Source organism: Meles meles, chromosome 12 (genome assembly GCF_922984935.1).
Source record: "Meles meles chromosome 12, mMelMel3.1 paternal haplotype, whole genome shotgun sequence".
In the NCBI taxonomy this organism is placed as follows: domain Eukaryota; kingdom Metazoa; phylum Chordata; class Mammalia; order Carnivora; family Mustelidae; genus Meles; species Meles meles.
In genome coordinates this window covers 26,819,538-26,838,422 of record NC_060077.1, presented here as the reverse complement: position 1 = coordinate 26,838,422, position 18,885 = coordinate 26,819,538, and the positions used below count along the sequence as shown (strand labels likewise).

General features: G+C 44.4%; 1 protein-coding gene across 1 annotated transcript in view; it reads right to left on the bottom strand.

Moving 5' to 3' along the window:
- SFI1 (SFI1 centrin binding protein) overlaps window positions 1–18,885 on the bottom strand; it is a 90,017-nt gene that overhangs the window by 25,839 nt on the left and 45,293 nt on the right. The window contains 7 exon segments of the mRNA XM_046024146.1: window positions 337–467; window positions 4,425–4,491; window positions 5,556–5,653; window positions 8,202–8,294; window positions 9,754–9,824; window positions 11,799–11,960; window positions 13,736–13,892. Of these exon segments, the coding sequence (XP_045880102.1) occupies window positions 337–467; window positions 4,425–4,491; window positions 5,556–5,653; window positions 8,202–8,294; window positions 9,754–9,824; window positions 11,799–11,960; window positions 13,736–13,892 (779 nt within the window).

Genomic DNA, 18,885 nt, shown 5'->3' with positions numbered 1-18,885 from the left:
CATTCAAGAATGCCTGCCAGGGCAATGCAAGGTCCAACCACGCTCTGATCCAGAAAGCTAATGGGTAGCCTTCATGGAGCTCGCACTGGCTTGCACTGAGGTCAGGGGCATAGAACTCAGGCTGTTCTGAAAGCATTTGCAATAAAGATGAGCAAAAGCTTTCCCAGGGGAAATACTGGCTGGCGTTTCCTGCTAGATGAAATCAATGAGCCCACATAATTGAAAAACCAGGAAGAACCAGGGCCTAGGAGGCTGGGAGGCTGAATACCACCACGAATGGCCGTGTGGGGAGCAGAAGCTCAAGAAGCCTGCCCAGACAGGAGTGGCACCACATACCTGTGAAAGCGTGCTGCTCTTGCATTGAGAACACTTTCCTGATGGTGCCATTGCCAGAATCTTCTCCACGTGTGGAAGGCTACGGGAAGGGCTCTCTGCTGGAAGTGATTGTCTGCTCTGGACCGCAGCCACTACAGTGAACAGAATGACCTTTATTTGTACTTTACATTATTAAAAAAAAAAAAAAAAAAGCGGGGAGTGCCTGGGTGGCTCAGTGGGTTAAGCCTCTGCCTTTGGCTCAGGTCATGATCGAAGGGTCCTGGGATTGAGCCCCACATCAGGCTCTCTGCTCAGTGAGGAGCCTGCTTTCCCCTCTCTCTCTGCCTGCCACTCTTCCTACTTGTGATCTGTCAAATAAATAAATAAAATCTTAAAAAAAAAAAGACCTTTCAGGGTCACATTCTAGAGGGAGGGTTGCTTTCTACACTAAACTGAGAAAATGATAAAAATCATTATTTTTAATCTTTATCTACATGATGGGTGAAAAATGAAATAAGATGGGTAAGAAATTTTTACTCTAATTAAAAAGTTTAAGCATCTCCTTACCTATTTGTGTGTGTGTATACACATGCGTTTATACGTGGATGTATCTGAATGTTTCATCCTATATACTAAATGTTCATACCCACTTCCTGTTTCACTACCTGACTGCTAGTGTTTTGACTTGGTGATATACATGGGCTTTTTGAATCTTAAGAAATTATCAATCCTTTGTCTTGTGTATTATCAACATTGTTCCCATGCTGTAATACATCTTTTGATTTTGCTGTAATTACGAAAGGCTACTACTATTTTACTGTTTATCAGCAGGAAGATAGACAACTGACATAAAAATATATACATGCCTCCATGATCCAAAACTTTGTGGGGATAAAAGCATATATATACATGCGGTGCTTTTTAAAATAGGACCTCAAATTCTTTGGATTTCTTCCTCCGCTAAGAAGTCCCCTCCCCTTGAATCTGGGTGGGACAGTGATTGCTTTGACAGTGAAGAATGGTGAAAGTGACCATATGACCTACTCGGTCATAAAGGGCCATACAGCTCTGTGTTGTTCACTGAGACACTTTTGGGGTGAGCAGCAACACAAGAAGTCTGACTCCCCTGAGGCCACTATGCTCAAAGGCAATCCAAGCCTCTTGGAGAGGCCCAATGTAGGTTCTCTGGTTTACAGTCCCAGATGTGCCCAGTCTTTGCGAGTTATTCCAGTCCAGGAACCAGCCATGTGAGTGAAGAAACTTCTCGAGAATGCTAACCTCCTGCCATTGCAATCTTCCCAGCTGAGGCCCCAATAATCATGGAGCAGAGACCAGCCATTATTGTGATGTCTTGTTTCAATTTCTGACCTGCAGAACCCATAAGTATAAAGGATCATCTGTTTTTATTTTTTTTATTTTATTTTTTTTTAAGATTTTATTTATTTACTTGACAGACAGCAATCACAAGTAGGCAGAGAGGCGGGGGAGGGGGGGAAGCAGGCTCCCTGCTGAGCAGAGAGCCTGATGTGGGACTTGATCCCAGGACCCTGGGATCATGACCTGAGCCAAAGGCAGAGGCTTAACCCATTAAGCCACCCAGACGCCCCAGAACCCATAAGTATAATAACACGGTTGTTGTTTTAAGCCACTGAGTTCGGGGTGATTTTTTCACATAGCAACAGATAACTGAACAGTAAGCATATGTGTGTGTGTGAACATATGGTATACATACTCCCATGCACATGGAGGAAAAAAGATACCAAATTTACTCACCAAATGTAATTTAAGATTATGGGTGTTTTAATTTTTTTCTTTTATCTCTTCCTACACATCTCAAATTACAATGTCTATATATGTATTTGGGCATTTACATTTTCAAATGTAAATAAAAGTAGAAGCGACAGTATAACGAATCCCCATGAACTTAACATCCAGCTTCAATAACTGGCAAACGTTTTGCCATTCTCTACGTATTACTTTTTAAAAAGAAAGAAACCCACAATAAATAGTATCTTTATTTTTTCCTGAAATAGAAAGAACTGATGTTCTCTTTAACGAACCTGATGTTCTCTGATGTCATCTCCTTAGATGACATTCAGATGATTAGCAAAAGATCTGGGGAAAACAAACAAACCCAGAGCTAAGCAGGGCTTTTACTATTTTTCAGACCTTCTATATGGCACAGGCCATGCAAGAGCAGTGTGGAGAGATAAGAACACTGACCTTTGACCTTCCACCACTGCTGGGCCCCAGGGTCAGGGGCTCTTTTTCCAGGGGGAAAATAAGAGACTCTGCTTTTCCATCTTGAATAAACACAATCTTCCGACCCCGGCACTCAGTTTCCTTTTCTAAATGGTTTCTACCTTCTGTTGAGCTTACATTAAATGGGCTTAAGAAACCAAGTGGCAACGTCCTTTCAGAAACAGTCACATCATTCAAAGGTATGTCAAAGAACGCAGCAATTCTAACCATTTTCCAGGTGTGGAAGGCAAGCTATGCCCTGGGCTGGCACCGCCCAGATGCTAAGAACAGAGATGATCCTTCGGAAAAACTCTGTAGCAACCCATGGCAGTTTATCTGGCTGTTCACTCGTTTGTTCATTCATTCATGTAAATATTAGTGGCACCTACCCTCTGTCCACACAGTGCTAAGGAGAAGAGGGAGACAGGGTCTACCCTCAAGTAGCTCACAGACTGGCAGGGAGAGGGGCTGGGAAATACCTAGGCACAGAATACACTGACAAAGCCACACAGAGGGCCGGGGGATGGGGTAACACCAAAGCCAAAAGGGTAAGAGGGACAGAGAACTGCACGTACAGTGAGAAGCACATTCAGGGACCGACTGGCAGCTTAACTGGCCTGAGCACAGCTGTGAAAGAACGAAGAAGAAGGTAACAGGAAAGGGTACAGAAATAAACCAGAGGCTGGCTCCCACAGGATTTTATATACCTTACTAGAAAATTCAGATTCTCTCTCAACACTATGAGTAAACAACCAAATTCTATAGATTCTCATGTTAGACTCTAGTGACAGATGGAGATGGGGGTGGGGGAGGCAGGAGTTTGGCTTTTGTCTCCCTGTTTCACCAGGGAGAGCCAAAACCAGGCCCAGGCAGCACGCTAACCCTGCAAGGCCCATGCAGACACTACCAGTTGAACACAAATGCCCCCAAGCCTAAAGGTGGCCTCCAAACCCTTCTCGGTTCAGCACTCTAGACAGCTGCGGCCATCATTTGAGCTGGCCTGCAACATCGCACTTAATTGCCATCCTGGGGCTAAATTACAAGGCCTGTGGGAGGAGGAATTTTGTCTGCTTTCGATCACAACTATAGCCCCAGTGCTTAGCACAGTGTCTGAGGCACAGCGGCTGCCCAATGAGTCTTTCCTTCTTTTTTTTTCCTTTATTTTTTTATTTGTCAGAGAGAGAGAGAGAGAGGAAGAGCACAAGCAGGGGGAGCTGCAGGCAGAGGGAGAAGCAGACTCACTGAGGAGCAGGGAGCTAGATACGGGGCTCGAGCCCAGGTCCCTGGGATTACGACCTGAGCCAAAGACAGATGCTTAACCGACTGAGCCACCCAGGCGCTCCTCAGTGAGTCTTAAACGGAACTGAAGCCAGGGCTCCTGGCTGGCTCAGTCAGAAGAGGATGTGACTCCTGATCGCAGGGCTGTGAGCTGGAGCCCCATGTCAGATGTAGACATCACTTAAATAAGGCTTTTCTAAAAAATGGAACTGCATCCTTCCTCAATCTGCCTTTCCTAATTCGCCAGCCTGATCCCTATGTCCTCCCGCCTGCTATGGGTACCTGCCTCACACCGTTCAGCACTGAGAACGTGGCACCATGTTCTATACTTTCCCCGGTATTTCTTAAAGGCTGGCTAACTAATAGAGTAAATGAGTAACGATGTGAATGGAATGGCTGCGTATTCACAGCACGTGAAGGAAGGGGCTGACGCAGACCTTCCGGTATCACTAGAGGGAACTGGGGGAAGTATCTTTGAGTTTTTCACAGCAGCACCAAGACCTCTTAGCAAAGGTCTTTTGCATTTACTTTTCAAAGTAAATGGGTCCAACAACGTAAGCCTGTGGAGTTACTATGAACTTACTCCATACCTGCTTGTATCGCCTCTTCTGAATATACTGTGACCATGATTTGATACACTTACGTAGCAATGTTATTCTGAAATAAAACACATAACATAACACATACTGCCTACCGCATGTCCAGGTTTAGGTTTTAAAAATGTTGTTTTTAAGGCCAAAAAATCTGGGTGTAGTTAGTTACATCTTCAGAGTTGAAGGCACCCTGTCGGTTTCATTCTAGGACAGGGGGATAAAGAACCTATCATTTAACACAACATCTGTCAGCCACTGATTTCAGACTATGGCTTGCCCCCAAATTTTGACAATTTTCTTATAAACCTAATTAGACCACCAAGCACAGTGTCTCTGGAACCTGTAATATGTACGAAATCCCCTATCATGAACTTTCTGGTTTTATGACCAAACTCTGGGGCTTGTGTTAGGACCAACTGGGTCTGTGACAAGCTCCTTCCACCAAAGTGATACCCAGAGTGAGAACTGCCTTCAGTTCTGTAAACCAGGATTTAAAATGATTGACCGTAATAACTCCAAATATAGTTAAATATTGAGATTCTCACCGACTCATGAAAAAAATGCTCCAAAATGGGACCTCTATGTTAATTCAACTGATTGACTTATTGGCTGCAGGGAGGGTATACTGAATATTTCCGGCAGGAAGAAAGTGAAGAGTAGTTACCTCTGAAGAGTAAGACTAAGGGATCAGAGGGAGGGATCCAAGCAACTTTTATTTTTCACTTTATACCTACTTTCCTATACATTGAGTTTTCCTTATAGACATGTGGTGCTTTTATTTAAAATTCGGGACACTCTCCACTCTTCCAGAATAAGCCACTTGCCTGAGTCTGCTTTTTAACACTATCAGTGCTTGAATTCGAAGACATGAATGTCACTAAAGCCTGAAGGACTGAGGCAGGGAACTAGCTGGCACATATTCCAAACTATGGTGACCAAGAACCAGTGCAAACATCGCTATTCTACCTCTCATCTAATCAGCCAAAAGGAAAACACAAGCTTAGGAACCACTGATTTACAGCAGGGCCTTTCTGAAGCTGGCCAGCACTGCACAGAAGGTAAGTGCTCTCTCCTAGAGAACAGTCAGTCAGTCCCGGGAGAGCACAAGGAGAAGGCCCAAGACCCTACCTGCAGTGGTCCCAGGCAGCACACAGTGAGGGAAGCTGTGCACTCTCTTCCTTCTGCTCAATCCGAGACTGCCAGAGGTTCCAGAATCTGTGCAGCAGCTGAGGCAAGACAGAAACGAAATGGAAGTTTAATTATTAAAGCAAAAGGTGAAATGATCTCTCCTAACCTATTAGCAAATCCTTGCCCCGAGAGACTATCAGCTCCCACAGAGGAGGAATTATACCTCAATCTGGAGTAGCCGACATATAACAGGCTTACAAAATAATTGTGGCTAAGTTACACAGAGCTATTCTAGGCCAACATAAAAGGCAAAAAGATGAATTTCCCCATCTATGGAAATCAGAATCAAGATGCTGAAGCTATTCCTCATCTGGGCCTCATAGAAGACAATGCCATTTTGTTTATTTATTTTTTTTTCTAAAGATTTTATTTATTTATTTGACACAGAGAGAGACCACAAGTAGGCAGAGAGGCAGGCAGAGAGAGAGGGGGAAGCAGGCTCCATGTTGAGCAGAGAGCCTGATGCAGGGCTCGATCCCAGGACTCTGGGATCATGACCCGAGCCAAAGGTAGAGGCTTTAACCCACTGAGCCACTCAGGTGCCCTGACAATGCCATTTTATATTTATTTATTTATTTATTTATTTATTTATTTATTTTTTAATTTTATTTATTTGACAGAGAGAAATCACAAGAGAGGCAGGCAGAGAGAGAGGAAGGGAAGCAGGCTCTCCGCTGAGCAGAGAGCCCGATGTGGGACTCGATCCCAGGACCCTGAGATCATGACCTGAGCCGAAGGCAGCGGCTTAACCCATGAGCCACCCAGGCGCCCCTTATTTTTATTTTTTAAAGATGTTATTTATTCATTTGACAGAGAGAGACATAGCAAGAGAGGGAACACAAGCAGGGGGAGTGGGAGAGGGAGAAGCAGGCCCCCCGAGAAGCAAGAAGCCTGATGCGGGGCTCGATCTCAGGACCCCGGGATCACGACCTGAGCCGAAGGCAGACACCCAACCACTGAGCCACCCAGGCGCCCTGACGATGCCATTTTATTTTATTTTATTTTTTTTAAAGATTTTATTTATTTATTTGACAGACAGAGATCACAAGTTAGGCAGAGAGGCAGGCAGAGAGAGAGGAGGAAGCAGTCTCCCCGCAGAGCAGAGAGCCCGATGCGGGGCTCGATCCCAGGACCCTGAGATCATGACCTGAGCCGAAGGCAGCGGCCTAATCCACTGAGCCACCCAGGCGCCCCGACGATGCCATTTTAAAAGTTAAAACTGATCTTATCACCTCTGACTGCTCCTGATGTAGTCTTGCCAAAAAAAAAGTGCTTAACTTCAATCTAATCAAGCCCTTAGATCAAACTTCTAATTTATAGGAATGACATTTAAAAAAGGAAAAATCAAATGACATCAAATGGAAACAGATAAACTGAGAATATGGAAAATTGTAAAATGCCAAATAGCTGGCCTTCCTTTTCCAAAAATCAGTGTCACTGAAAAAAAGAAGTATACATTAAACTAAGTGAAATAAGCCAGGCCCAAAAGGGCATGTAAATATGAGATCCCTGAAGTGGTCAGGTTCACGGAGACAGAAAGGAGAAAGGTGGCCGCCAGCTGCTGGGGGGCAGGGGAGAGGAGGAGAATGGGAAATTATTGTTTAATGGGGACAGAGTTTCAGTTTTGCAAGATGAAACAGGTTCTGGAGATGGATGGTGGTGAGGATTGCACAATGTGCATGTGCTTTGTGTCACCGAACTGTCCTCTTAACGATGGTTAAGATGATAAATTGTTATGTGTATTTTACCACAATTAAAGAACAAACATATTAAACAAAAGAAGTGGAGGGGGGACACTGTTATTAAGAGCCTCATAAGACATAACCAGATACAGTAAGTAATCAGCCCTTGGTTGTTGAGTGCTGGTTTAAAACTGAACATTTCAGGGGCAACTGTGAAAATCTGGATATGGGCCGGGTATTGGATAAATTAGGGAATTACTGTTCATTTTGTTAGGGATGATAACAATACTGTGGTTATGAAGTAAAATGTGATTTTTGGACAACACACGCTGAGATGTTTAGGCATAATGTGTCACGATGTCTGTTACTTTGAAATGATTCGGCAAAAAAAAAAAGTGGTAAATATTAACAATTGGCTAATATTTGAATTCAGATGGTAAGTCTAAGGTGTTTATTCTACTATTCTTAAATTTTTCCATAGGTTTGAACATTTTCATAATGAAAAACAAAACAAAAAACCATCCTCCTACACCCAAAAACATGATCTGTAAGTAGAGATAGAATGTTTGTTGCCCTCAGGTAAACCAACCACTGAAGACAAGAGACTTACAGTGCAAACACAACCAAAGCCGCCTGGAATGCAAAACTCAAAGTGTACTCCCCAGGTCAGGGTAGGAATCCACAGTCCCTGACCTCTGAGTCAACTATCAAGTTTCTTAGCAAACAGATTAAAAAAACGGATTAAACTAGGAAAAACCAAGGGTTCCTCTACCAGCTGGTAGGGGTAGCCAGAGAAAATGGACACTAAGGTTTTGGAGTCTGAAACGTTTGGGCAAATCTCGAGGCACAAAGGTTAAAAGAAAAGGTAATGGACATGAGCTTCCTCCATACAGATGACCCTCACCATGATGTCATGCTGCTGGTGAGCGAGGTTCTTTCTTATTTGCTGGAGATGGGCATGGGTCACATTGTCTTTCAGGGCTCGAAAACAGAAGTGCTGTGAATAGAAGGAAGGACACAAGCAGTTACAAATCAGCAGCGTGTGTACCAGTAAGAGCAGCACCCAAGTCCAGTCGGGAGAGGCCCGGGCACAGATGTTCACAGCTGCTCCCGGATCCCGGAGTGTTTCTCTGCTTTAGGATTCACCTGGGAGTCTGATACACAGTAGGCACTTAATAAGTAGCTGTTGAACTGCTCCCTGGCTATCCACCAATTCTGCCCAGGAACAAACACACCATCGCTTCTGATCAGAAGAGATCCCCATGGCCCAGGCAGGAACACAACAGACAAAGGTTAAAGACATCAAGTCTACCTCTCAGGAAAAGACTTTTAGATTATGATGGGTTTTTTTTGTGTGTGTGTTTGTCTTTTTTAAAGCCATGTTGGCGGTGGCTGCAGGGGTGGGGGGGCGGGGGTGGTAGTCCAGTGTGTACACTTATGCAATTCCAAATGTAGTTTTGCACGAGCAGAAGAGAAGAGAAGGAAGCCTTGGTGAGTAGGGGGGTTGGGGCAGTGGCAAGACGTGTGGGACTGGTTCCAGCTCCATCTACACTGCCTCGCATGTGACCTAAGTAAAGCCTTTTCTCCAGTGCCCTGGGTTCCAGTCTTCTGAGACAGAAGTGAAGCGATCAGGGGTTTTCATATTGTGCTCTGTAGAACCCAAGGCCCCTGAATGTGTTTGAAGACCTCCTCATGTGGTGAGGGGCGGGGAAAGCAGCGGTAGAACAGGACTACTCCCAGACCCTGCTTCACCCACAGCATCTCTACTTTGATCGATTTTACAGATGAGGTTCCCAACATTAAAAAGGGAGTCCACCCTGGGGGTCAAGAGTTCGAGCTCCGCATTGGGGGTAGAGGTCACTTAAAAAAAAAATGAAGGGGGACCTGGCTGGCTCAGTCAGTAGAGCACGTGACCCTTGATCTGAGAGTTGTGAGTTCAAGCCCCATGTTGGGTGTAGAGATCAATTAAACATAAAATCTTCAAAAAAAAAATAAATAAAAAGGAGGCTAACCATGTGGATTAAAAAAAAAGGGACTAGATCACCTCCAAGATTCCCTTATATCTCCAGAACCTTCTGATCCCACACCATGAACTTTTTTGATCCAAAATGAAAACAGGGACACTTGCAGTAGAACTGGGCTTCATGAGTGAAGCTAATCCCACAACCAGATACACCTGAACAGCCCGCTGTGTGCCTGGGTCCTCCAAACGTGAAGGCCTGAGCAAGGCTGCTAAGTATGGCTACTCTGTGTAGACCGGCTTTCTATTAAAAGGTTGCATTCTCCTTATCACATACTATACAGTTTATAGAGTGATTTCTCCCCCCAGTTTCTTGAACATGGTACCTTCACATCTTAGGACTTTGGACAGTTGTGCTGTTAAATATTAAACACTAAAACTTTGGCAGTTCTTGCAAAGAAAAAAAAGGAGCCGCAGGAGGCTTCCACACACTTACCAGCAAGCTGTGCCTCCTGTGTTCTTCTGCCACCTTCCCCTGGGCCGCTTCTTCGGCACACAGCAGCACGTCTGGCAGGGAGTGAAGGCCCCTCATCTCAAAAATGTCCCCACCCCCGCACACTGCAATCCTAGGGACCCAGCAAAAGGGTCTTGGCTTTGGGGGATAACAGGTGGGCTGCCGTCCACCTGTCTCCTCCTGATGACCCAGAAAAGAGGACGCAAAGGGAAACTGAGTTGCTTATTGAACAGTTGGCCTTGCCTTTCTCCCCTCTGAGGCCCATTTGATGACAGGCAAAACAGTTAAGATAAATTGCCATAGAGGGACGCCTGGGTGGCTCAGTTGGTTAGGCGGCTGCCTTCGGCTCAGGTCATGATCCTAGCGTCCTGGGATAGAGTCCCATATCGGGCTCCTTGCTCAGCAGGGAGCCTGCTTCTCCCTCTGCCTCTGCCTACCTCTCTGCCTACTTGTGATCTTTCTCTCTCTGTCTCTCTCTCTCTGACAAATAAATAAATAAAATCTTAAAAAAAAAAGATAAATTGCCATAGATTACAGTAAACATTTCCAAATCATGCCATCTAAAGCATTCCTGTCTTCCTGCAGCCTCTGCTGGGTGCCACAACCCAGTCCAATGTTTCAGGTAAAAACCTTGGAGTTATTTTCAAACCTTCTCCTCCCACTCCCTCCATCTACTGGGCTGCCAAGTCCATCTGTTCCCCTCTGAAGTATCTGGGGCTCTTCTGTCCCCACGCCCAATGCCCCGCAGGACATCTGACTTGCCCCTCACACAGACTGGTGAGAGCCTTGTGTAACTGCTCCCCCTGAGCTGGCTTTGCCCCTGTAACCCAGTCTGTTCCCTCACGTACAAACCTGCCACATCACTTCTCTTTTTACACACCTTCAGGGGTTCCCCAGTGCCATCAGGAGAAAGCCCAAGCTTCCGACCACCATACGCAAGGCACTACAAGCTGGCCCCAGCCCACCTCCACCCACGCTGCCCTACAGCCATCTACGCCCCTCGACTCACGACAGACCCCCGTTGCTGTCCCTGGGTCATTTCCCCACCTCTACCTGTGTAAATGCCATTCCTTCCACCTGCAACACCCTCCCCGACTTCTCTGCTAGGTGACCTTGTCACCCTCTAGGACAAAGCTCAAATCTGCACAGTAGCTTCTGCAGGACGTGATACGGACCTTTATGACAGCACTTTCTGCACCACATTGTAAAGCCCTGTTTTCATGTCTCCTTACCCCACAGACAACCAACTACCATTCACCTCTGAGCTTCCCTATATTCCAGAACTTAGGCAGGAGCCTAAAACAAAGCAAGAGTCTGCGGAACAGATGAACATGTGGATGGACATCGAGGGTGGTCCAAATCTGCAGATCTGGGCACCTACTGTAGCACGTGTCGAATGTCAAAGGCCCAGGTCTAAAACTCCCAGCTTGGCCAATGATCAGCCATGACTTTGGCAATCATTTAAACCCCTGAATCTGTTTCCTCATCTGTAAAACGGGGATAGTGATATCTACTCCACCGGGTTATTCTGAGGATTAAAGAGATAATGTCTAACGTCTGTATGTGGTAAAAGACAATGGAAGCTATGGTCATAACGTTAGGGCTGAAAAAAAAAAAAAAAAGACCACCTAGTGGGTAGAGAAAAGCAAAGAAATGACAATGTAAAATTCAGGACAGTGGGATTACCTCTCTGAAGGGGAGGAAAGGAAATGCAATCAGGGATGGGCAGACAGGGTATTAGCAATGTTCTAATTTTTAAGTTAGGTGGTAAGTATATGGGTGTTCATTTTATTACTATTCGTTAAACTGTAAATGTATGTTATACATACGGTTTTGTAAGTATACTTCCAGTTAAACAGAAACATTTAAAAAAGAAATCAACAGACATCAGGACCACCTTCTATCGTTCAGTAATGGTTTCCTACATATCCCCAGCCCTTTGTCTTACAGGCTGCTGAGCTCCCGGGAGGCCCAGCTGTGGTGGTAGAGGAGACTGGGGGGGGAGGGGAAACAGATGAAAAGGATACAGTGTTTCCAGTGAGTGAATGCCCGCCTCAGAGCCATCCTCCCGGCCAGCGCCTCCACTCTGGCTTGCTGGGCATACAAACTCTCCTTCCGCTCCCAGGCCCACTGCCAGTCACAGAAGTGTGTCTGGAGCACAGTGACCCGGTGGAATCGCTCAGCCATCTCTGCAACAAAGAAAATCACCACGTGCTGCCCCCTGCAAAGCTGAGATGAGCTGGAAGCATCTTTCAGATAAGCTGTATCCTACTACCGGCAGACAGCAGGGATTCAAGGCTGTTCTTCCAAAGCATCCTAAAATCAGAGTCTGTTTAAGCATGGGAGAGCTATTTGGAAGCCCTTAGTTATACCTCTTCTCTCCAAGAGAAAAGGACTGTGGGTTTAGGAAGAGATCCTATAAAATCAGCTATAGCAAAGAGCTGAGGCTTCTAGTTAGCTACCGAGGAGCCGGAATAGCAGCTGCTGCTTTCAAAGATGACTCTTACTTTTGCCTCTTCATACTGATGTCTCTCGGGTAGGACTTTGAGGAGTGAGGTCAATGACACAACTTGGTCACCATGCTGGCAAAGGTGTTTGCTAGCTTGCAGCCAGGCTGATCCTGGCTGCCAGGGTCCCCTGCTTTTAACACTAATTCAGCCAATGGTCTGATGACCTAACTTAAGTCCAGGAAGTGGGAGGGAATTGGTCCTGGAATTCAATGCTGAAATGAGAGGCACATTAGTCTGCAGCTTATCACACTAAAGAGCTTAATGTCTTCGGCTTTCAGGCTTGGGCAACCAGACTGTGGGTCTCTGGCTGTTATCCTCAAACAGACACTTTCAAACTCTCCCAAGAGACAGTGCTGGCCTGGCAACTGGGGAGGTTTCTGCAGGGAGGCCGAGGTGAAAGCCAGCCAGCGTCTAGCACACTGCTTGACTCACTTCTGTGTGGGCTCCAGAAACCAAAGTACAAAAAGTACCAACAATTGTGACCTATGTATTATCACTTATGAACACTAACTGGGAAACTAAGCTATAAGAATAGTGTTTAAAAAAAAATCAGGGATGCCTCGATGGTTCAGTTGGTTAAACCTCTGCCTTGGGTTCAGGTCATGATCCCAGGGTCCTGGGATTAAGCTCCATTGGGCTCCTTGGTTAGCAGGGAGTCTGCTTCTCCCTCTGCTGTGCTTGCTCTCTCTGACAAATAAATAAAATCTTAAAAAAAAAAAATCAACATCATAAATCACATGGATTGCATCCCTGGGGAGACACAGAAACAATCCAAATGTCGATAGAAGGATAGCTAGATAGTATATTAAGGTAGACCATTCCACAAAATGCAGACAATAAAAAAAATTTATGAAAACTACTTAAAAATATAGGAAATATTGTTAGTTGTGGAGGAAAACAGCAAGATACAAAGTTGTAAGTATCATATTAATCATAATAATCACACTACTTATAGGATAATTAAATCCTATTGAGAAAATATATGTAATAAATAAAATCTTTCAAAAATAAAAGGGGGGGTGCCTGGGTGGCTCAGTCAGTTTAATGTCTGTTTTTGGCTCAGGTCATGATCTCAAGGTCCTGGGATGGAGCCCTGCGTCAGGTTCCTGGCTCAGTGGGGAGGGGAGACTGCTTCTCCCCGTCCTTCTGCCTTTCCTCCGGCTCCTGCTCCCTGCTCCCTCCCTCCCCCTCTCTATCTCTCTAATAAATAAATAAATAAAATCTTAAAAAAGAAAACAAAAAAGAAAAAAATATGTGTGGAAGAAAAGGCCAAAAGGAAATAACTTAAATGTGAATTGAGGATGATGTATGTTTCTCCTTGATCTCTCCTCCTCCCCCCAAATTTGTGGCATAATATGGTTGTATCTCTTCTAAATAATCTGAATCACTGGCAGCGCAAGAGTGGAAATTGTGACGTGCCCCTCTGTCTCTAGAGCCTGGGACCTTCTGCTCACCCCTCCGCTGTCTCTTCACTCTTCGGACCTCCAGATATTTGAGCCAGGCCTTCAGGGATTTACACTTTTGCCAGTGCTGATGGTGTTTCACTGCCAAGACCATTTTCCGTCTCTCCCTCTGGACCTGCAGGAGCTGTTCCCACCACCGTGACCAGGCCTGAAAACCAGAGAAAAGGAGACAATCAGAGGAGAGGCAGGAAAACAGATGGGAGGTATGGGTGAGGGAAAAGAGAAATAGAGACACACTGGAGAAGCTAAAACTGGAAACAACGACGTGGCAATGCTCAAGGAGGATCATGATCTATGGGAATTTGCAGTGAAGGGCTCTTTAAAGGAAGGGCATTCTACTTCCAGAAAGTAGAACGGATGAAAGAACAATGAATGAAAGAGTAACAAGGGAAAGAGGAATAATAAAATCAACTAGTAGACAAGAGGCAGGGACAACCTAAGGGGTGATATACTTAAATCAGATCTGGGACAGGTGAGGGTTTGCCTTTTCCTTCCAAGTGGGATGAAGCCTACTGTCTCAAGCACATTAGTTTCTGTAAGAGTTAGCTATGGAAGCTGAGGGCCTACAGAAGGATTCCCTCAGGACTATCTATAAATGTGCACCCTTAGCAAAGTCTTTGTGTGTGCTTGGCAATATGCATCCCTAGTCTGAAGCAGAAAGTCTCAGATGATGACCTCATTATCTTCTTTCCTTAAACCTGTAACACCTCTTTTCCTTTCCTTCCTCTCAGCTGAATACCATCTTCCTATTTCACCAAGAAAATAAAAGCCATCAAAAGAGAATTTTCTCAAGCTCCTTCCCCATCTACCCACCCACCTGCCCACAGGCTCTGCCTTCTCTCTGGCTACTTTGAATAAAGTGTCCGTGCTCTCTTCAATCAGAAGTCACTCCCAACTATGGACACATCCCATCGTCTCTGACCTTCTCGACCTTATCATTGGCAAGTTCTCCCTTCTGCATCATCAAATTTCACCCTCTACTAGGTTTTCTAAAGCAGCATATGAATGTGCTACTATTTCTCTCATCCTCAAAAGCAAATCCCTTCAGGGATACAAGCTCTGACTGGACCCTGGAACTGCCCGTAAAATAGCAATAATCTGTGGTTTGAATATGAACTGTACTTTAGATATTATATCAATATTCAATGTCATGGATAAGATGATATTGTGATTATGTAGGAGAACACCTTAATTTTAGGAGACAGAAGCTGAAGTATTTAGGGATAACTTTTATGTCTGCAACTTTAAAGCCACTCAGGAAATGTGAGAAATATATTGATATACTTAGAGAAAGCAAATGTGGCAAGATGTTAGCAATGGGTTAAACTAGTGACTACAGTATCTACCTTTTCTGTCATTTGGTATTTGTCAAAAATAAAAAGTTGTGTGGCAAAGATTAGGGTCACAGAAATACTTTCTGAGAGGAATAAATCAGATTTTTGAGCAAGCTACTAAACCACTTTGGCATCCAGCTAATTCTCGAGTTCTTTCCTTTCCAGACTCCTCAAAAGTGTGGTCTTATTTTCTAATTTCTCTTCCCCCATGCGGGCTCTCATGAACCCTCTCCCCCTCAGGCCTACTGAAACCATTCTTCCCAAGCCCATCAATGATGTCCACATTGTTCAATCCAAAGGTCACATCCCAGTCCTCACCCTCCCTGACCTGCCAGAAGCATGTGATGAAGCCAGTCATGCCTGTGGATTCTCCAGGCTACCTGCAGTCTCGCCTTTATTCCTCCCAGGCTGGGTCCTGCAACCCTTCTTCTAGCCATGCTTACTCCCTGTGTGCTTTCATGCAGTCTCATGACTAAATACCAACTGCAAGCCTAGGACTCCAAATTTACAGTTCGGGTCTCGACCCATCCTCCATACTTCCCAAATATCCAACTCCTTCCTGTACAGTTCCTTGAGGGATATTCAAAAGGCCTATCAGGCTGAAGATGTGGTGCTCAGAATGGAGCTCATCTTTCTGGACAAAACTGCTTCTCTCTCCATCTTCCCCATTTTACTAAATGGCCATTCTACTGTTTCAGTTACTCAGGCCAGAAACCTGGAATCACCTTGCTTTTTCTGAAACTTTAGGTCTTAACTATCTATTAGCAAGTCTTGTCAGCACTACCTTTAATGAACACCCAGAATCCAACACCATCTTGCTATCATCCTTTTGTAGAATCTCACTTGGGATTTTCTTTCTTTCTTTTTTTTTTTTTAAGATTTTATTTATTTATTTGACAGACAGAGACCACAAGTAGGCTGAGAGGCAGGCAGAGAGAGAGAGAGAGGGAAGCAGGCTCCCTGCTAAGCAGAGAGCCCGAAGCGGGGCTCGATCCCTGCACCCTGGGATCATGACCTGAGCAGAAGGCAGAGGCTTTAACCCACTGAGACACCCAGGCGCCCCTCTTTTTTTTTTTTTAAGATTTTATTTATTTATTTGACAGACAGAGATAGATCACAAGTAGGCAGAGAGGCAGGAGGAAGCAGGCTCCCTGCTGAGCAGAGAGCCCGATGATGTGGGGCTTGATCCCAGGACCCTGGGATCATGACCCAAGCCGAAGGCAGAGGCTTTAACCCACTGAGCCACCCAGGCGCCCCAAGGGTTTTTCTAATAGCTTCTTGACTGTTCTCCCTGCTTTCATCCTTGATCTTCTATGGTGTATTCCTAACACAACAGCCAAAACCAGGGATGCAAGCCCCTCTTAGACCCCACAATTTAGACATACGGCTCCTAACTACCTCCGACCAGAGCCACAGAGCCCTTACTTACTGCTAAAACAAAAAAAAAAAACAAAAACAAAAACAAAAAAAAAAACCAAACCTGTAAAAATGCCTTCGGGAATAACAGAAACTTGCCTTTTGAAAAGTCTGTGGGATGCTGTTCCACCTGAGGTAACAGACACAATGTGCTGTGTTTGCATGAAAAAATAGTAATATCGTTCAGGTTAGTGATAATAACAGGATGTGGAACTTTTGCCTTTATACTCTAGAGACGATACTGCTAATGTCTTCTGCTAAGAATGTTTTACAGTTCTGGACCCCTAGAGTGGAACAAGCGGGTCCTTGAAACAGAACAATCACCTCACTACAATCACACTGAAACCAGACAGGGACATGCCAAAAGGGAGAAGATGATCAAGAAGGGAAATGTTCCAGCTGACCTAACCCTAATCAATCAGCACGATCCAAGACCCTGAGACCCTTACTCTGAATTTTACCCTTTAAAACCCCCACCCCTGCTTGTAAGCCATAAGGGAGTCTGGGACTCTTGAGCATTAGCTCCCTGTTCTCTTGGGTGGCACCAACACCAGCAAATCGTCTTTCTTCCCTGCAAAAGCCTGTTTCAGTTGTTACTGGCTTGCAGCGCACTGGACGCATGAACTCTCGTGTGGTTTGCTACAAAGCCACAGCAATTCTTTTTGGTTTGTTTTGGTTATGTCACTTCAATCTCTCCTTTTTATAGGACAATTTTCCTCCCTGCCCTTTTCCTCTTTCGTGCCACCAATTTCTTTGAGAAACTAGGTCATTTATCCTATAAAATGTCCCACACTTTAGGTCCGGCCGATTGTCTCCTCAAGGTGTCTTTGTCTTGTTCCCCTGATTCCTGTATTTCATGGAAACTGACAGAAAGATTCATGTTAGGCTTGGTTGGAATCATGTTCAAATTTCTAGGCAAGAACACTTCTCACATGGTGCTGGGGACCTCCCATTACCTCGCCATCATGAGGCACATCACAGCTGGCTGCCACAGTTTTAACAATGTCAAGACGATCCGTGGCTTCAGATGTCAACCTGATCCCTTATTTCCCCACTGTCCTCCCACTCTGTGGTTGCTGCTTAGATCCATTTTCTCATTAGGGGTAGCAAAACAGCAATTTTCTCATTCCAGTACTCCTGTAGCTACTAACTAGAATTCTATAAAGAAGCCTACTCTCATTAACCCTCGGGTTTTGAAAGATACAGCTTATATAGGAAAGGCAGGATAAATGCTTGATTTTTGCCTTCACTAATTTTCAAACTGAGTTAATGCTCTAACAACCCCAAATAAGACCAGTGAGTTCCTTCCTCTCCCCTCATTATACATGCATGAATTTTTATATATTTGATGTGCTTTCAATTCACTGCAGTCATTATTCTTCTGGATGTCCCAACTGTTTTATCATTAGTCTAGGAAAGTCGTTTGGCTCCTGAGTCCTTCTGACACAAGCCCATTAACCTTTGTTCATTTCCTCACTCTCTAGCAAAGTGTATCCTCGGCCTATGACGTGGGTGATATGCATATCTTGCTGCAGACCAGGAATCAGCCATTTCTCCAAAAAGCCTCTTCCTTTTAGCCATGAAATAACAGAGCCCACGACTTGGGCACTGGGAATACTAAATGCCATATAATCTTGGCTGCTCACTCCTTCTAACTTTTCCATAAATAAAATGAGAAATACATTTCTTAAGGCTAAAAAACATCTTAAGTCCCTACCAATATTTACATTTCCAATCTCAGATTATAGGGCTTTTATTTCCTTTCTTTTATATTTGTAATCTTTTCCTTGACATTGAAAATCATGATTCCTAATGACACTGCCATAGTTACTTGTTTTATCTCACAATGTAGCTATAATAGTTTCAACATGACAATTCTAAACCTGCCACTAACAATAAGACTACTGAATGTAGGTTTCAGATTTCCTAGCAGTTCTTTGTGTCCTTAGAATGCATTCTACTAGGGATGAACAGCCAAAATATTGCATTTTAAAGTTACCTGAAGTAATTATTTTCTCTGTGTAGTCATGGCTACGAGCTTAGGTTTGTTTCAGTGTGTTTTAAAATTCTGGGGATTAATTTCTCTCCTTTTTGATTTGCTTGTATTTTTTTAATTATATAAAATATTTATATGGTTCCAAAGTTAAAACTGTATAACAAAGTAAATTCACAAAAATATTTTGTTCCCTCCATCCCACTATGGGTAACCACTTTTTGTTAGTTTTGGATTTATTTTTTCCATTTCTTCTTTAAAATATAAGTGCACACACACAAACACACCCACACACATAAACATACACCTCCTTTCCTCCCCAAAGGCAGCACACAATGAACCGGAGGGATCCCATTAAGAAGAAGGTGTGATCATATCACCCTCACTCAAAGCCAGCA